Consider the following 17,722-nt stretch of genomic DNA (forward strand, 5'->3'; position numbering starts at 1 on the left):
TCAAAAACATACAGTACTTAGGAAATTTAGGTGAGTTGTAAATATCCATTAAATACATCCATGGCAGGCATAGCTACAAATGGGAACATTTGCTGGTGTTAGAGCTGCTTTTCCAGTTCAATTCCAATAGTTCACAAGAAGAAACCAATTCTGCTCCTGACAATGGAACGAGACTTATTGTCATGGCCTATCCATTGTGATCAGTGCTTGAAATGCAATCAAACCCCTGTGGTCACTGCCATATGTGGAATATGAAATTCAGAACTTGAGAGCAGCAACAATGCAGAGCCTCTAATTCACACTTAGAAGATTACATTAGATCTTAGTGTTTTCCAATACAAAAACCACAGTGCTAGTGTCCTGTATGCTAGCCAAAAAGCTAAAAAGAAACCTTTTATAAGACAAAATGGACCCATTCCAGCACAGAGGTAAAAAAACCCTTATGATAAAACTGAAGAACCTTTGCGTTCTGCCCAAATTGATCATCTCTCTTGATCCATTTAATCACTTGTGGTCATACCTTTCCACATAGAAAATTAGCACTCATTGAAACTCTTGCCTGGACAATAAAACATTCACAGGTTTAGTAACAGCAGAGTCCTCAGGCAATTCCACTCCATCTGACGTACTAGTTCAGATGAGGCTAACCTTATTTAAGAGCTGTAGGGAATATTTCACTGAAGAGAGTTCTATGTAAGAATATCAAACAATTTAGTAATTTTGACTCTGTTCATCTCTGCCTGCAGTATGCCCAGAGACAATATATTCTCTTCCCTAATGGAAAAAAAATTGTAGGAGTCAATAGTAGTCAGTAGTAAATATACCATAGTAGCCAGCAGTAAATATACCATCCAAAGCAAATGGCATTTCTGACTTTTTGAAGTCGCTGTTTCCACATTGTTTACTTTCTCCCCAGCCTCTTTTGCCCAGAAAAGCAGCAGCAAATTTCCATATTGACCGATGCTAATGAGAAGGCCCTACAGGTGAAGTACCTGTCCTATGTTCTAAACCTGGTTCTACTTACTTCATTTACACAAAAATGCTTCTCAAAACTTATTTTGTGTAAACTGAAGCTCAAAATTGAAAAGCAACTACCTCCTCTATTGCACATTATCTTTGCATCTGACTTTCTAAGAAAACATGAAACTATGGCTTCTTCCCATTAAGAAGCAGTTGAAGTGGCATTTCTGATAAGAATTTACAGAAAAAGCCCCAGAAGTATTCATACTCTAAATGTCTAATATCACTATCACAGCTAGCCAAAGCTTTAAGAATAACCAGCCATAGCAATCAGGCTTTAAAAGCTGGTTGTTTTGTGCAGGGCTTAATTAACATTCAGTGTTTACTTAGCAGTTGAAAAAGAAAAGTCTTCTGACTTTGGGTAATAAGAACTAGTCTTTCCTTTAACTTCTGCGGTACAACTGGGTAATTTACATTTATACTATCCTAAAAGACAAGAAAAAAGCAGTCAGCCACTGTTTGATAATGTTTCATAGAATAATGAATAAATATGATAATGCTTCATAGAAATAAATAAAAATAACAAAATCAACATTACAGAGACAGTGTAAGGAACTGACTCTTCAATTTCTCATTTAAAAAATGCCCAGAGCCCAGGATGTATTTAATGATAACTTATCTTACTGTGCCAGGAGGCAAATGGCAACACATACAGGACTGACAGAGAGGGAGGGCAGGCTGGAGCGTCGATGCTTGCGTGGAGAGGCAGAGTGCATGGGCAGGACACTTTCCAGGGCTTTAGAAAGCTTTTCTGCAAAGGTTTCTTCAGGGACAGTCCGAAGGTAGAAAGGAGAAAGAGGTGCAGACAGCGCTGGTGGTGGGGTGCAAGGAGCACTGAGAGGGATGCAGGACATACAGGGAAGAGCAGGAAGGTGGGGGACACAAACTGACATGCTACGACCACGTTGAAGCTAAAGGAGGAAAACAAAAGTTAAGAATTGAACACTTAAAAAAAAAAAAAAAAAAAAAAAACAAAACAGCAAAAACTATAATGAGGTAGAAATGAAGACACACAATGAGAGACCCAATATTGACTCATGTGTGGTACCACAAGATATGAGAATGCTGAATGAATGCCAACACACACTGGGAACAGGCTGTGTGCACCTCTGAGGACCCAAGTTCGCCTCGGGTTACTGAGCAGTGTGGAAAGCTCCCTAGTACCCTTATGAGAAATGTGGAAGGCAGATCCGACAGAGAATGTTTTCTCTGGGGCCACAGACACAGCCCATACTGTGTGTACTCAAAGCATCTGGTAGTCTGACAGATAAAAACTTGGATACTAATGAGCTTTCAATCATTCATTAGTTTTTAGAGTGAATGTGTGTTTACAGGTATCGCCTCACCCAGCTCCTCTACCGGGGCAGTCCCTCTGCCTGAATTACATCAGCTAAATGTATGCAGCTGGCTCTTTATTAACTAAAACATTACCATAAAAATTTAAACCTTACACCCTCTGCAACATGAATTGTGGAAAAAGGTCAGTTTAGTGTGTGGAAAATTCTGTAAAATTAGTCTTAGACAAGCATCTTCCAGATGCTGGGCCAATAAAAGCATCTGGATTTTGTAATCTTGCCACAATCCAGAAGGCCACAGGTCAAAAACCAATCAAATCAGAAGAAACAGAATAAAGTTTTGAGGTGGGAGTTGTTATTGCCTTTTTTTTTTTTTGCTGTTGTATTGTGTTTTGCTGCGGGTTTTTTTCGTTTTTAAGTACGGTAACACTGTATTTTTAAAGAGGCAGTATATGCTTCTTAGGGATGTAATCCACAATATCTTTAACTAAAATCAAATACAGACCTCCAGAGAGAAAACATCAAGATAACAGCGGAGATCTGACTTTCAAGATTTCTATTGTGAGAAATCTTGCTAAACTTATTAAAAATTTGGGAGAGAGGTAGAAAAGAACTCAAATGGTTAACTAAATATATCTTCATCTATTCCAAGGTGGGAGGAGTTATACATCATTCCTGACTCTAATTTATCTAAATAGTTCAGAGTATCTCCACTGATGGAGACTCCAGTACTTATCTGTCTTTGTTGGGTATTAAAAAAAACCCTCCCAAACAATAATTCCATGCTGCAATTTAGGTTTACCATTCCTTATTCTATCTAACAACAATGTTGTGATCTGATTTAGCCTGCTCCTATTTCATAGCAGCCTTTTACAGCTTTCTCTCTCCTCAAGCTTATCTTTTATAGACTCAATTATTTCAGTCTTCCCACATAAACCACATTTTTTGCCTTTCTCATGGGGTTTTTTTAACACTCTCCTCTGGATTTTCTCCCAAGCCACCCCCCAGTTCACTCAACCAAGGTGTCCAGGATAGACTTACCAATAGCAGAACTACCACTTCATATAATGGGATGTTTGCCTTTTTCATGACAGCATGATGTTTTTGACCATGTCCAGCTTGTGGTCCAATGTGATCCCAGACTATATTTTAAATTTATTTTGCAAAATGGCTGCCTAGGCAGTGGTTACTCATTATGTACTTAGTTTAAGCATGAACCTTGTTCTTGTCCTGATCAAACTGCATTCTATGATTCTTTTTAAGGCCATTTCTTCAGTTGTCAATACAATTTTGACCTGTCAGCCCCTTCCCAACAAAGGGTTAGTAGTTCCTGTAGTTCTGTCAGCCTCCTGGTACCACTGTTGTCATCATACAGCATGAGTACATTTTTGCAGCAAACTAAGCAGCTTAGCTGTTCCTCTATCATATGCTTGTTCTCCCTCCTCCTCTCAAAAGATCATGGTCTCTCAACCCGGAAGCCAGCCATCCCAAGAGAGTGACGTGGCTTCTGGTCCACTATGTGCCCACACACCAAAATATGGCTTATCCAGAAGAGCAGCTTATTTAGACAGATTAAGAACTCATTATCAAGGACTAACAGTACCAAACACCTCAGGTTAAGTGTCTTTGAAAAAGATGGAGATGCTTTGATCGTGAGTGATCCCAGCCTGTTTGCCAAAATCCTAGTTACACCAGTGATTCTGTAATGAGGCCTACAACCACAGGTACCAGAAGAAGTGAGGACCCTCAATCTTAAGGGTCACATCTTCTCCTTTATGGTATTACTACATTATACCATAATGTCTGCCTCAATCTTGGATTTTTATTTGTGTAAAGAACAAGCGACAAGGGAACCACTGAAGACAATATTAAAGTAGCAGAAGTTCTACTCCAGAGTTAGAATAGATTTCTGCATACTCTCTTACTCAGATCTAAAAACATACCAAGGAGAAAACATACCAAAATAAAAGGGCAACACAAATGAACGTAGTAGGAAAAGTATTTGTGCCCAGTGCAGACGTTCCAGGGAAAAGGAATACGCATGATGAGCAAATCAACACAAGCTAGAAATAAAACTGGGAACAAGGATGTGGGGTCTTTTCAGTCTGGAGTTCTCACATGCAACATTCTGTAGCAGTTAAAAAAGTCTTACCTGCAAAATCTGTAATCAAAGCCTCACAGAACACACACAGCAATTTCATACAGTGGCTTCAATTATTCTAATCCCTTCTTCAAACTAAACCAGCAGCTTGATGCCTGGTGACTTCATATAAACACACACACCACCTTCCCAAGCAAGATTAAATGCTTATTTTCATGAGATAGTCTTGTTCTGAGATGTTACTTCCATCCACAAAAACAGCTAACCCATCATTCTGCTTAATTGCAGCCAAGATTAAATAAAAGCTTTAAAGACAAAATGCTCTTTGCACTTTTCCCTCCCTCTCTAAAATCAGTCACCTTGCAAAAAAAAGCCCCTGAACTCCTCCCATGCAGAATTTGTATCCTGTGCAAAACAAAGCACAGGTGGAAGATGGTGGGGCAGACTTTCCTCTGCCTTTCAACAGACATACCAAATCAAGTAACCCCATGCATCTGCAGTGCTGTAAGGTCTGGCTTACCGCTGCAGGTGGCTGATATCCTCCATGCTGCTGGGACTGCACTTGGCCAACTGAAGCTGTGTATCCCTGGACTCCAGTGTTTGAGACTGACTGGTCGTGCTGGGAACCATAGGACACAGTCTGCTGACTGCTCACAGATTCAGTGTACACGGATGACCCCTGGCCACTGTCAACTGTTCCATCAGCTGGAAAAGTTAAGGAGAAAAAGCTGCATTTCAGGAACTGTGGTCAGGATTCAATATTTGAAAGATCCTAAAATTGATCTTAAATATTAAATTGATTTTTGTGCCATATCATGGGGACCTGTACTAGCATCTTACCTCTTGTAATGTTTAAGCTGATTTTGAAATCTTTTTTTCCTCCTCAGTACAGTAATTTATTATCATTACACCTTCCCCTAAAACCCTGAAAAAAACTAGTCATTTCAGGAGTTCTTTGGGAAGATATTTAATAATAAACTGCATTTCCTGCAAAAGGCTAGACTAGAAATAGAAACCTAAATTCCACATTGTTATGAATGATCTTTCAAGGTTTATTAATCATTATTTTTATTTCATTTTACACAGACATTTAAAACAGGCATGTTGTGCTGGCTGGCAGGTGCACCATGTAGGCATAGTAGCAAACTAGGCATAACAGTCAATTTAAAATCCCTGTTATCTAAAGAGCAGACAGTAATTTGCTTTTTAACTTCATCATTCTAATATGGAAGTTGTCATCTTCCATCATTATTCACATACTGATTCAAATGCTGGGATGGCAGAAGAGGAAAAGACAGGATTATTAATGCATCTTTTCATGTACAGTATGTAGAACAGAAAAGTAAGACTTTTCAGAAAGCAAATTATGAGCTGAACTACTTGTAGATTAATCTAATTTCCACTTTAAACGAAGTTAACAAGGATTCAAGTAAGTGGTTTTAATAGGTTGATCTGCACTGGTGCAAGAACATACAGCCTTCTGCAGGGCTAGAATATGCTGTCCCTATAGGAGGGCAGCAAAACCAAGGGCACGGGGTCATGCTTTAGGTGCCTCAGTTCATCTGGTACCTTGAAACAAAGAGAAATCATTTTGTGCTGATTTGGACTGTGCACTGTGCCAAGCCTTGGCTCAGCTAGGCCACGGGAATGTATCTCATGTTGCTGTGCTTTCTAGTGGCCTATTGTTCTTCAGCAGACAGTAATGGCAGACAGCATCATCTCGAGATATTTACTGCTATACCCACCAAAAGTATAAGACTGATGGGAGGAAGCGTGTAAGTGCAAGAGTTCCTAAATAAACCAGCTGAGGCACTTACAAAGAACAGATATACTGGGTTGCTGGAACTGCAGCTGTTGGTGTTGATCAGCTTCCGGCTCTTCGGGCTCCACTTGCGTAGAAACCGATGCTGAAGCAGTGGGGACAGAAGTAGTACCAATGACAGACTGGGGATGCTTTGACCCTGCATGGGAAGCACTTGATGGCTGCTGTTGCTCCAGCTGCTGCTTCTGACTACCTTCTTCCTGAAGTATGTTCTCCTGTTCTTCTTGCACCGACTGGCGCTGCTCTCGCTTGCGCTTAATCAAAGATACCCTGTCCTTGATAGCCTTCGCCATTGTCTTGTGATCCCCTTCACAGACATAGCCAGACTCCACCTGAAGGAGGATACATTCACAGAATTCACACTGCCACAGACAGCCACTGTCCGAGTGCTACAACAAAAGCTACCACTTTCTGGCACTAACTGCTCGTCTACACACTTCTGAACCTGTTCATTTCTAGGCAGTAACAGCAAAAGCAGAGTCTGACACGCCCCATTTCACTGTCAGAGAACACCACTACTTCCAGAGCTTTGTAGGGCCACCAGCACTTACCATTTCCTGTGCTACATCCTCTGGGACATCTCTTTCCAAATCAAATGAAAACTCTATTGCCTCATTATCTTTATATTTGCCCTTGAGTTTTTTGATGTCTTCAATTCGCAGCCAGAGTTTAATGGCAATTTTTTCTCCATCGTCTTCCTCTGCAAGTTCTACCCGTACTCCAGTCTCCTCTTGGAAGAAAGCGTGATTCAAAAGGTCCTTAATAGCATATCTAGCATATTGGGAAAGAATGTAGAAAGCACATTCAGTTATCAGGCTTTCATAAAATATTAAGGAATAACCTTCCCAGATGATCCCCTGATTTATTCTCTAAGTTTTGCTCTGTTGTGAACCACCTCATGTGCATTCTGTTTGGCACAATTAGAAGCTTTGTCCTGAAGGTACAAAAGAGTCTTACGTTCATACAAGTACATCATTAACAACAGTAGTTAACAGCCTAAACTAAATGGCAAGAAATAAGTGATGTGCAGCCACAAAATTAACTTCAAAAAAGAAAAAAATACTAAATTGTTTAAAAGCAAGAAAAAGAACTGAAACTAAAAATACACAGCAACACCATCAGATGTAAAACTTCGAGAGTTAGTAAAAGGGGATGAATACACATCCATGAACAAAACTAGTTCTGAACAGAATAGAGGGCAGCTAGAGGGTGGACAAAAGCTGAAGCAGTCTGAAATCAGACATTCAGTAAGTAACAAACATGTAAAAGCAGAAAACAAAACAAATCCCACAAATAAGCCATCAGAGCAGTTGTAGATTTCCTGTAATGGTGTAAGTTAACCACTTGAAGTAGCAATCATATTGCAGAAAACATGGATAAAAATGAGCAGCAAGAATTGCAAACTTAGAGTCCTCAAAATAATCAATCATACCAACAGAATCAAAGGGACAAAAAATCCCAGAGGATTACAGAACAACCAACTAACCAATCCAAATACTTGGAAACCTGGAAGGATTGCCCTCCACTATTTTGTTGTCTAGGCCAAAGTTTGAATAAAAGCAATAGAATGTCTGAATAAACGGATGTGGATGGTTACTATGGCATTTGCACTCTTCCTAACACTGTTAATTCTCTAAAACAATCACTGAATAGGAATCTACCGAAGAACAGAAGCTGCAGAATACTGGCTTCCCAACTTCCCTGAGAACAAAGACCCCAGGAAGTAACTGGATTTGGTATCATTGCAGATAAAGGACTCAGACAGCAATTAACACCTGTATCTGCAAAGCAAGCACTTACCTTTCACCTTTGTTTTGACGAATGCATCCCTCAATAATCTCCTTCACTTCAGGGATTGCTACTTTATCAAAGCTGGCTGGCTTGACACCCTGAAACACACAAGTAACAACTGAGAAACTGCAAGGCCCATTTTAAGTTAAGTTTTTAATGTGTTTACAGACCACCTATTTTTACTCTCTAGACAACTGACCTAAATAACTAGTGCAAATTAAGGTGAAGTCTGACCCCAGTACTACTGTTCATTTGTTTGTTAGTGACTCTTGCCAATGTCCCACACACACCCCTTCCCCAGCTACATTTCTGTAACAGGAGGCAGTGGCACTTGGGTCCTCAAGTTATGATAGGAGAACTCTTTAGTTTCCATGCAAGTTGTGCTGGCTAGTGGGAAGTACACAGACTGGACTGAGAATGGAAGGAAATGGTTCCTATGTAACACTAATGCAGGAAACCACGGATTAATTTAGCAGTCTCCAAAGCTTTCTGTTGCTTCCCAGAACGTTTCCAACCTGCCATTATACGAAGTAATTTTTTAACAGGAAAAACCTTAGCCCAGGATGATCTGACTGGATCATTAATAACTTGTCCAATGTGAAAAAAAAACCCTAAAAAACCAAAACCTTCCTGTATCTTAGCTCTCCCCCAAAGACCTACTATACCCAAACCTCACTCCTGCATCACTGCTGTTGTGAGTTCAGGGAAATGAGCTTAGCAATACAGGCCTGTACAAAAGCCCTTCCACAATACACAGCAACCCTTTTTCCAATACACCCTAAAGCCACAGGGGGAAAGCAAAACAAAATCTAAATAAAATCAGCCACCCAAATCAGTAAAACAAACATGCCATGAGATACGACCATCTGGGAATTCTGCAAAACATTTCAGGCTAAGAGCCAAGCTTCATCACTTAATCATGGCCAAAAGCTGTATTTTGGGGCCAATTAATTGTCCACAACAACAAAATCTGGCACTCAATTTTACTTGATTCAGCCTTTAGTTTCAAACTCTGTATTTATGACAGCAGAATGAGAGAAGATGGAAGACATGCTGTCCAAATGTTTGAGCAGAGCTAGTGTTTTCAAGCTGAACAATCCTGAAATTATACACCTGATACATCTGACCCTATCACTGGTAAATGACAACTAAAAACAAAGTGAAAACCATAGCTCTGAAGTACAGAAATAAATGAAGTAGCAGTAGCAGCATTGTGATTCATGCCCTAAACAGAAAGTACTTCTCCCAATATCTTACAAAATACTGGTGAAATCAAGGCATGATCCTTCCTTCCCTATTCCTCTATTGTGAGTAGGAAACAAGTCTTGAATCAGAAATGTTTGAGTCTGAACCCCAGTCTTTGCAACTACCGACTTCGTACTCAGTTCTTAAAAGAAAAAAAAAAATAAAACCAACGCAAAAACCCCACACCACAGAAAGGAAACAATTTATTTGATAAAAACTAGTATGCTCTTATAACAGGAAGGTTATCCGTTTATTTCGCCTAAAGTTTGCCCTTGTGAAACTCTAGCAATTGTAATTCACAGAAAACTGCAGACTATCCTGTGACTAGAATAAGCACTGAAACACAGGCTGTCAGTGAACATTAGCTGAATGCTTTTAGAAGCTTTGCTGACTACTATGACTTAAGAAAATCAATGCCTCAGGTGATAAAACATCAGACTGTAACGAGGCCTTATCATAAACCTCCAGCTCCCAAGCAGGACACAGAGCTCTCCACTCTAAAGGGATTTATAAAACCCTGCTCAGATAGTTGACTTGTCAAAGATGCCCACCTTTCCTTATGACCATGTCTGAAATGGTCCCAGAAGTTTGGGTTCATATATGGAGTACAGATATTTCTATATTTAATTAAATGCTCTCCTGTATAACATACATATATAACCTATGCAATAACCGTTGAACTGCTTATTGCATATATTCCTATCTACATTTGCCCAAGTTTAACACATATGAGTCTCCTAAATAGCTCAAGCCTCAGACATAGCAGCCTGCATTGACATTCATTGACACTGTGGCAGCAGAAGGATGATGTCAGATCTGTGACAATCTCATTTCAGAAAACTAAAAGCTAACACGAGGAAGACAACTGGTACAGCAAAATATCAGCATAATGAAGCCAGGATATGATTTTTCTTGTTAATTATTGTACCACATGCTCTGTTCTTGCACTGAGCCTGAAAAGCTAAGGCTACGGATAGATTTTAAAATCAGTAATTCAGTCTGTTACTCTGCGTTTCCCACTCCTGAAAGAAATTAAATACTTGTCCAAAATCTTCATGCCCTTTGATGAGGACCATTTTAGAATACCCCATGTCATGAATTCCTAACCACGAGTCCAGTTAAAAAGTCAAGCTCCTGCCAGCCTCCTCCAGCAGAGCTTCCATGTTCCAAACTGCTCCTCAGAAAATCTGGAAGAACATCACACTAGGGCCTAAAACCAACACGGGATTCCGTGTTCAAGCAGCTCCCCAGTTTTCAGTTTGCTCCACAGTCCACGAGAAGGGCTGCTTAAGCCTCCTCTCCAGCTCTGGACAAGCACTCCCCAGATACTGAAGCTCATCAACTTTTCAAACCCCTTTTTTTCCCTCCTCCAAGCACTAATGGAAATGTTGAACTATTTTATACAACATGACAGGGGGTACTAGAAATTATTAAAAATCAATAAATCAGTGAACCCTTTTCTACCTAGAGCTGCCTACACACCTTAATCTGCCATCATACAGAAACCCAGGGGAGGCCAGGCCCTGAAATTCACATAACCTTGATGCGTCCTTAAGAGAGCATGAGCTGGGCAGCCAAGCATGCCTTCAGCAGTTTCTGAACCCAAAGGCACTCAAGGAAATGTTAAGCCAGCCAGTGCTTCCTGGTTTTACCACACTTAAGATGGTCACATCCCTATGTGCCTCTCCTGGTCCCCAAGCTCCTTAGAAGAATCATGGGACAACTCCAATCTTAATCTTCTAGTTCTATGTCCCAGTGGCAGTTCATTAAGAATGAAACAGCCAAATCCCACTAGCATTACTTCCCAGTTTGCTAAAGAAGCAGCAGGAAGAGCTCTTGAAAAGGAAAGAAACCAAAAGGGTAGACAGGTATAACAGGCACACATGAAAATCAACATTTTCTCAAGCTACCATCTAAAATTGCACAAACTAGCAGTGCTGCTGAAAGCAACAGCCTCCTTTTCTCCATTTCCCATTCCCACACCCGTGTAATTTCCTTTCTTTTGCCAGCAAACACACTTATACAGTTGCATAATGAACCACATCACAGCATGTATCAGACTTGAAACAAATCCAACCAAAAAAGGCTGCAGCAGCTTCCAGTGAGCTGAAGTTCCCTACACTGCTGCATGAGCTCTCAGGCTTACAGAAGGACAGCCAGGCCAAAGAACTGCTTATTTTTAAAGAAGCAGCAACTGAAAATGAAGTCCAGTGAACACTTAGATTTTGAGAATACCTCTAAAATATGGGTATTTATGTAGGTAGCCACAGATACAAAACTAAAAACCTCACAGTTTGCATGTTAGGCATAAGAAAGATTTCTTTTTTCACTTAGCTTAGATGTGATAAAGTTTGATTTTATCAGGTTTTAACCAGGTGAAAAAAGTGTGTTCCAAAATTCAACATATACAGTTATTTGATGAACTAAAGGCAAGTCAGGTATTCTTAAAAACACTAAATTTCCAGGAAACTCTTAAACCCCAAAGTATAAGCTATCCAGAACTCTTCTTCACAATTTTTGCCTAGAAACACATATTATTTTGCATTAGTTAGATCACCAGATTACTGAGTCAGTAGTTTAATATCTTGTTCTATCCCAAGAGATACTGAAAATATCCTTCACTTCATTAGAGAAGGTACAATCAATGCTGTATAACTTCTACAACAAAGCAAAATGAAGGCAGATGAAGTGTAACATACCCTCAGACATTCTCAATTTAAGAAAAAAAATAGATTTGAAATTTAAGAAAAACTAGATTTGAAATAAACACACAGGTGGAAAACAGCAGAATCAATTACTGGTCTAGCATTGCTGGTCAGGATTTAAATTTACATTTTAAAAACTACAGGAGAAAAAGTAAAGTCAAGTTTAAAAGCTAAAGACCCAAGCTATGCAAATGCAAAGCAGTTCAGCAGATTTGAAGAGAACTCTAATTCACCTCCAGAATACTTCCCTGTGGCTACGTGCACCTGACAGAGCTGAAATTCTTACTTACCTCTTTAGCACAATCCTTGTGAGAGCAGCAACAGTGGGAATTAACAATTACAAATATGGGACAGATCTCTCTTTTTGTGAAATCCATCAGGAAAAGAGAGGCACACACCCCACCGAGTTAGCAAGGTGCTATTTTCCAACAGGACGCCACCGGGCTGTGGACTTAACGCACAGCGGAAGGAAAGCAGACATCAAGGTTAGAAGGGAGCATTGTTTTCTCTTTGACACCTCTTGTTATTTTCCAAGTCCAGTACATGAGGCTGCAGAGATTTGAGCTCAATATCTGCTTTTGTCACTCTAATACTGAATAGAAAGAATCAATATAAGCAAGAGGTAAGCGTGCCCCTTTCTGCCTGCCCAGCCAGTTGCAAGAGGAGGAAGAAGTGACAGCAGAGGGATCCTTTACTTCCCACATGTCCCCGCCCTCCCACTTGGCTGCTCTGCCTATTCTCCACCCAGGTTTTCTGCAAGAGTTTAAGGCTGTGAGTGGGATCATTATCCAGTTCACTCCTGCTGCTGCTGAAGTACCACTCTGACCAGGGCAAACAGGTCAGTCAGTGTGTTGTTCAGATGCAAGGCTGCCCACAGCAGTGCTGTGCAGGGGAATGAAGGCAGCTGCTGCTTCTCCTCTCCTTTCCATGGAGCTACAGCAGGACACACACAGCTGACTGCAATTCAGCCCTAACAGAACACAGGTCAGCACTAAGACAATGTAATGCATTTTGCTACTAGTGGCAACATCATCTATTTTCCTTTTCCTTAGTGTAAGGGCACAGAGATTTGAAGGTGATTTTCAAACTGCTGGACAAAGTCAGAAAGCTGCATTGTTGCTTGATTTACACCACGTGTGCACAAATAATCCAGAGTTATATTTTCTGGTACTTCTCTCTAGACTTCAGACCTCACTCAACCTGAAGTTCGATTTTTTCTTTTTCTTCTGATATCTGTTCTTCTGATATCCAAGCAATCATTGTAAAACCCATTTATTAATACAATGAGCTGTCCATAGCTTCAGGCTTCGGGGTTTTTTATTGTAAGGACATAACAAGCAATGCTATGAAAGATCACATACACCGCTTTAAAGATGAAGTTAGCAAACTAATTTTGACAAACTAGTGGTAACAAACTGTGATAAAATTCAATTTAGAATTATCAAGACCACTTTTCTCCCAAAATAACATACTCAGTTCCTCAAGTATATCACAATTATACCAGTAGTGTTTTTATAGTATATACCACCAGTGTTGCAAAAGCAACATTCTGCACACTTAATTAAGGCCACACTTTTCTGGGGGACACAGCACAGCCTGCAAAGAACATTAAACATTTCAGCTTTCAACAAGCCAAGTCTACCTGTCCCAGTCAAGCCACAACTCTTGCTTGACTCTTTTCAAAGATGCTATAGCTCTAGGAGCCTGAAAAGAATTCTACAGTAACTTAATTAATCTTCTCAAACAAAATGTTCTAACACTGCAGTCCAGAAACTAATAGCACCAGCAGCAAAGTCAAATCACACAAACAAAGCAATTAAAGTGTCTGTATTTCCTTTCTCTTAAGTTCTTCCCATTCTAGTTTGAGCCAGTCCCAGGCTGCCACAAACCATTAACTCAGGAATTTAGAGACTATGACTGCAGTGGAAAAAAAAGATCCTACCTCTTTTCCCCAGTCTCAAAGAAGCCCTCAGGCAATGGTATATATATATATATAGCATTTAAATTGGCTTACCCCATGATCTCCTAAATTTCACTACCTGCAATTACTCACCCAGCCCTCAAAACCTGCATGTTTAACCATTTCACCACCTCTAATGCTTCATCTTAATCTTGCTGCCTGTTCCAGGAACGACCTTTCAGATTTAGTTCTTTCCTTATTTCACACAGGATACACCTGAAACTGTTTGATAATTCTCACCCCAGTTCAACTGAATACATACTATGAAAAGAAAGACTTCAGCTTAAGATTTACTCCGTTCAAGAGAGACATGATTTGCCTACAGAGGACTGATTTTCTTGTTCTGGTTAAAAAGCAAACTAAAGTTGTTTTTTTTTTTTAAATTGAAATGCAACATATTAAACAGAAGTAAAAATTTAGCTTCACTGATGTCAGTATTTTCATAGCAATTAATTCTGGACAATTGATAATTCTGCCAAGAATTAAATTGGCAAATCCTGGAGAATAAGCTCTGTACCAGATCAATATCCTGACAGAGTAAACAGCATTACTGCAATACAAGCAGTGGAAGCAGATGAAAGCTTTAGTGAGCCAGAGCCAGCTCATGAGGCACTGTTCAGACTGGGACAGGCCTCGCTGTCTTCTCTTCTGATCAAAAACGACCACACAATTTGAACCCAACACCTCTTGGACTTGACAGATCTACCATCATCCACATCAAAATCTCCCATCTCAGCTATCTGAGAGCTCTAGGCCACTGCAACACCTTAACCAACTGGCGTTCACCCTCTGCAGTGAAGGTGTGTAAGTTATTTAAGTCTCATGATCCTTAACTTTTTCCAAACAGCTAAGCATGTGCGCCTGGATTTCAGAATGACACTGTAAACACAATGGCAACGCTACAGAATTTATACAGGCCTGCTGGCTGCGACCTCACCAATCACAATGTAGAAATTCTTCCTCTTCAATTTGCCACCTAACCTTAAAAAAATTTTGAGGCATTAATAAAAAAATCAGAGGTCAAACACAACAAAAAATTGCCAGACGTACAGGATTAAAGCTGTTATACACACAAGGCGTATCTGTATTCTGATTGACACACTCAAACTAATTGCTTCTTCCTAAAGTTAAATTTGTATGAGAGAAGTTTTGGTGAAAAGAATAAAAGACTCCTCATTCCATCAGCAATCATTGCTCACTATCACCTTCACATATATATCCTACAACTGATCTCCAAGCCCAAAAGCTGGAGAATACTGACACTGCCTGCTCAACCAACTTGGCCGTCAGCGTCTCAATACAGCATTTTATCTACTAAAACCAGAGATTTTACAGCATTCAAAGCCTTACAAGACTGCCATAGTAGGCTACAGTTCTGTTGCTTTGCTCCCACATAGTTAAGTTTGAACAGGAACTAGTCATAACTCTTCCTAGAAATCACTGTCTGCAAGCCTCTCCAGCTCTCTCAAGTAAAAGGCAGTAACTAAAGCCAAAACCCACTGCATTTGCAATAATTCTGAAATGCTAGGCACTACTGCAGAACATACACTAGGCTCAGAGCTACCCTGCTGACAAGTGATCTAGCCCAGCACACAAGTTCTACTTTAGACATGAACGTCCACTGTTCTTCAGAACCACCAGGTAAATAACATCTATTTCAGAAGTCCAAAGAATCTGAAGCTAAGAACATTGTTTCAGTTTAAGAAAAACTTTGATTCATTAATCACAACAGCTACTGTAATTGCAGCAATTCTAATGTATAGAAGAAATTAATCAAGCTCTAGGACAGGACATTTTGTAACCAGGACATTTTGTAACCAGGACACAGCTTCTTAGTGCATAGCTGGCAAACAATTAGCATACTGGTGCATGTAACAGTGAAAAGGGCCTTGTTTAGAAACACACAGTAAGAGCACAGAGGTTCTTCTGAAACAACAGTGAAGTCTGAATGGACAAGTCGATCAGGTATTAACAGTTTTACTCCTGCACAAAAGCATAAAGGTAAGAGCAGTTGCATCTATCATACACAAATCTTTAACCTCACCCTTAGAAGCAGGGATGCTGCCTCTACAATGTGAACACCTTGAGCTAGCTCAATGACCCTTTGCTTTACTGGGACTTCAACTTGAAAATGGCTTTCAAAAAAAAAACAAAACCAGACATGCCTAGACACACATTTCAGTTATATAAATTTAGAAATGCCACAGTGACACAATACTAGAAGTGTCTATCTTCTATTTTCAGTATGGAAAACATGCTTTCGAAAAATAAAATTGTATTAGTTGCATTCTCTGCTTTAATCTGCTCCCACTCTGGTAGAAAATCATCATCTTGCACTCATTTTTAAGTTTAGGTACAGTAACTCAAAAGCCACAGATTAGTTCCAATGGACTTCAAAATGAATTTTAAAAATTATATAACATGGGCCACAAAACCCATTTGGTACCAGAACTAGCCTTTAGAAAGGATTATCTACTTAAAAGGCCTAAGGTAATATTGCAAACACCAAAAATAGTGCACAATTCCAACAATGCGCCAAAAGTCACCATGCCTTTTATTTTCAGGCCTATTCTAATAGGAGTGAAGACTTTCCTGGAGTTATCCCATTCCTACCCCTTGCAACTCTAGCAGTGCAGCTGGCAGGACAAGAAATAGCCTATGCATTCTTAATGTCAGTATTTTTAACTAGTGGCACTATATGACAAATAACATTGAACTATCAGTCTCCCCACAGAAACGCTTCAGTGATTCACCAATCACAGAACTGTAATTGCTCTCATCACACTGCAGAGCCAGGCATTTTAAAAACACTTATCACCTCCCTGTTCCTAAGAGCCACCTTCCCATCTCTTGCTGAATTACCTCACTTAATGTAAACACTAAATGGATGTCAGTACAGGACAGAATATTAAATACTAGCATCATCGTTTTAAGAGGCCTGATTCTTAAAAGAGACTTTTTAAACATTTCAAAATTTTAAAGATACATTATTTAGCCCATTTCTCTGAACTTATGTAGGTTTCTAAAAAATACATTTAGAAACTCCCCATTACTACTAGATTTCAGAACCCTAATTACATCTCAATTTTATGCAACTCAACCAATCCTCCATTCCTTTTAATTCCTGATCATCTTAAAATCATATCCTGTTCAAAATTGCTGAAAGACAATCCAGGCTCATCAGTGAGCAATGTAAGAAAAGAAATTGCTCCCTTTACTTCAAACCAAGTTTGTTTTACACCAGTATTGACAAAGAAATTTTTAGCTGTAATCTTAAAGCTTTTGATGCTGAACAGTGAGGTACTTTTAGAAAAGAATTCAACTGAATAAGCCTTTTCCCTTCCAAACACAGGCATCATCTGACTTAGCTGTGCAAACCACACAGAATTGCAGACTGGGTCAGGCTGGAAGGGACCACAGTGGGTCATCTGGTCCCACCTCCCTGCTAGAGCAGGAACATCCCGGAGCACATGGCACAGGATTGCATCCAGCTGGTTCCTGGATAGCTCCAGAAAGACTTCACACCCTCTCTGGACATTCTGTTCCAGTGCTTGGTCACCTGCACACGAAAGAAGTTCTTCCTCATGTTCAGGTGGAACTTTCTGGGCATCAGTTTCTGCCCATTGCCCCTTGTCCTATCCCCTGGCACCACCAAAAACCTGGCCCCATTCTCCTGACACCCTCCCTTTACATACTTAGACATTGATAAGGTCCTCGCAGTCTTCTTGAGGCTGAGCAGGTCCACCTTCCTCAGCCTGTCCTGTTAAGAAAGATGTTCCAGCC

General features: G+C 40.0%; 1 protein-coding gene across 12 annotated transcripts in view; it reads right to left on the reverse strand.

The window, feature by feature from the left end:
• Positions 1 to 17,722, reverse strand: part of WNK1 (WNK lysine deficient protein kinase 1) — a 100,706-nt gene that overhangs the window by 37,051 nt on the left and 45,933 nt on the right. For 9 of the 12 annotated variants that reach the window (XM_032106861.1, XM_032106870.1, XM_032106869.1 and 6 more), the window contains exons 5-9: positions 8,039 to 8,127; positions 6,790 to 7,009; positions 6,234 to 6,570; positions 4,937 to 5,121; positions 1,674 to 1,931 (exon numbers count right to left, since the gene is read on the reverse strand). In XM_032106861.1, the coding sequence (XP_031962752.1) occupies positions 1,674 to 1,931; positions 4,937 to 5,121; positions 6,234 to 6,570; positions 6,790 to 7,009; positions 8,039 to 8,127 (1,089 nt within the window). The remainder of the gene's footprint in view (positions 1 to 1,673; positions 1,932 to 4,936; positions 5,122 to 6,233; positions 6,571 to 6,789; positions 7,010 to 8,038; positions 8,128 to 17,722) is intronic. The other 3 variants (XM_032106868.1, XM_032106872.1, XM_032106871.1) reach the window with 1 other exon arrangement.

The sequence above is a fragment of the Corvus moneduloides genome, chromosome 4, assembly GCF_009650955.1.
Source record: "Corvus moneduloides isolate bCorMon1 chromosome 4, bCorMon1.pri, whole genome shotgun sequence".
NCBI lineage: Eukaryota > Metazoa > Chordata > Aves > Passeriformes > Corvidae > Corvus > Corvus moneduloides.